Below are 1,926 nucleotides of genomic sequence, written 5' to 3' on the forward strand. Positions count from 1 at the left end.
ATTAAAACCCGCAAATTACAGGATCGGCACAGGATTATTATTTTGTTACAAATTATTAAAAAAGTACAATGTAACATATATTTGATTATATAGAAGCATAAGCCATGATAAATAAGCGATTAAATTGAAAATGTGTTAGTTTTAAACGCAACCAGAGCTGCAATCATTGAACTCCATGTTCTTTCAGTCTCAATTATTAAACTGAAAAGAACTTATATGTCTGCTAATTGGCTTAATCGTGATGTTTTAAGATGTCTCCTTACAGCGGAAGTAGTAAACCCAGCCAAGTTTGCATGACTTCACTGAGCGATAGGAAAAAGTAGGTGGTTGATTATTTGGGAAAGCCCTCTTTTTCTTGGACTGCTGACGCGTACAAGAGTCTACGCGCTGCCCTGAAGAGAAGCAGCTTTTTTCCGCCTCCACCATGTTATTTTCTGTTTTAGTCTTAGTAACACTGATTTCAAAGGCTGAGTGTTATTTTGCTGCGGAAAAGTTCCCGGAGGAGTCGAAGATGCAGCCTCCCACCGTGGTGATCGCGATCATAGCCAGGAACACCGCTCATTCCCTGCCTTACTACCTCGGAGCTTTGGAGAGGCTCAACTACCCCAAAAACCGCATCTCTGTGTGGTTGGTTTCTCTTGCATGCTCTCGATTAGCTGCTTTATACCCTTCAAAAGGTCAAAATCCTTCAAACGCGTTGAGAAAAAGAGCAGTTTGCATTCAGCTCCTCTTCCAGCTGACTGGATGATTTGAAATGAGCTCTGATTTCTTCCTGATGTTTTGGCTCATTCAGTTTCTTTTTTTGGAAACTCTAAAATCATTAGTGGCTACATATGGGTGTGGTATTTATTTGCCCTATATTAAAGTAAATGTGCAGGAAAAATGCCTGCAACTTTATATCAGGTTTCAACAATAAACATAAAGTAGTGCATGACTTTAAAATACAAGCAACCTAATTCATGTTTTGATAATCTTACAAATTGATTCAAAGTTTTCTTTCTAAGGAAAATCAGTTTATTGCATGGACTCATTGACTCAAATTTAATCCCTCACACTAATCTTGCAGCGACAGTGGAGAGGAAAAACTCACTTTAAACAGGAAGAAACCTCCTAGAGAACCAGGCTCAGTGTGAGCGGCCATCTGCCGATGCTGACTGGGGTTTAAGGAGAGAGAAAAAGAGATAGAAAAGGCAGCTGTAAAAGGCGGGCCTATCCAGGAAACACAGTCAGGCAGATGAGCTCCAAGCCAGCTCAGATGTTAGAAGATGAATCACATCCAGCCAGTCACAGCCAGAGAAACAGGACTACACTGATTACTGACTACATTGGGGTGTGGTATTTATTTGCCCTATATTAAAGTAAATGTGCAGGAACAATGCCTGCAGCTTTATGTCAGGTTTAAGTCATTAACCTTTATGTCTTTAATTGGGGCTTTATGTAAAACCCCAACATAGTGCATGATTTTAAAACACAAGCAACCCAGTGCATGTTTTGTTAATCTTACAGGAAAGGAAAACACCTGAAAAGTGTAGCATGTTCTTATTCTCAACCCCATTTGCTTTTGAAAATATCAGAAGTTAAGGTTGCATTCAAGGGTCACCTAATTACTAAATAATGCCCTTCTATTTGTCAATTCCATTCAGTTTGTTTATATAGCACCAATTCACAACACGTCATCTCAAGACACTTTGCAATTAAACCAGATCATACAGTCAAATTGATTCGAAGTTTTCTTTCTAAGGAAAACTAGTTGATTACATTGACTCGAAAGCAATCGCTTACACTATTCTTGCAGCAACAGTGGAGAGGAAGTCAGCATCAGCAGGTCATCTGCCGATGCTGACTGGGGTTTAAGGAGACAGAAGCAGAGATACAAAAAGCAGCTGTAAAATGCCGCCCCGTCCAGGAAACACACAACCAGGCAAA

At 39.8% G+C, this 1,926-nt stretch overlaps 1 protein-coding gene across 1 annotated transcript in view; it reads left to right on the forward strand.

Annotated features, from left to right (window-relative positions):
- The first annotated feature begins 353 nt into the window (after positions 1-353).
- Positions 354-1,926, forward strand: part of cercam (cerebral endothelial cell adhesion molecule) — a 15,377-nt gene continuing 13,804 nt past the window's right edge. The window contains exon 1 of the mRNA XM_015381071.1: positions 354-627. Coding sequence (XP_015236557.1) covers positions 425-627 — 203 coding nt within the window. The 5' untranslated portion in view covers positions 354-424. The remainder of the gene's footprint in view (positions 628-1,926) is intronic.

Source organism: Cyprinodon variegatus, unplaced genomic scaffold (assembly GCF_000732505.1).
Source record: "Cyprinodon variegatus isolate N-32 unplaced genomic scaffold, C_variegatus-1.0 Scaffold227, whole genome shotgun sequence".
NCBI lineage: Eukaryota > Metazoa > Chordata > Actinopteri > Cyprinodontiformes > Cyprinodontidae > Cyprinodon > Cyprinodon variegatus.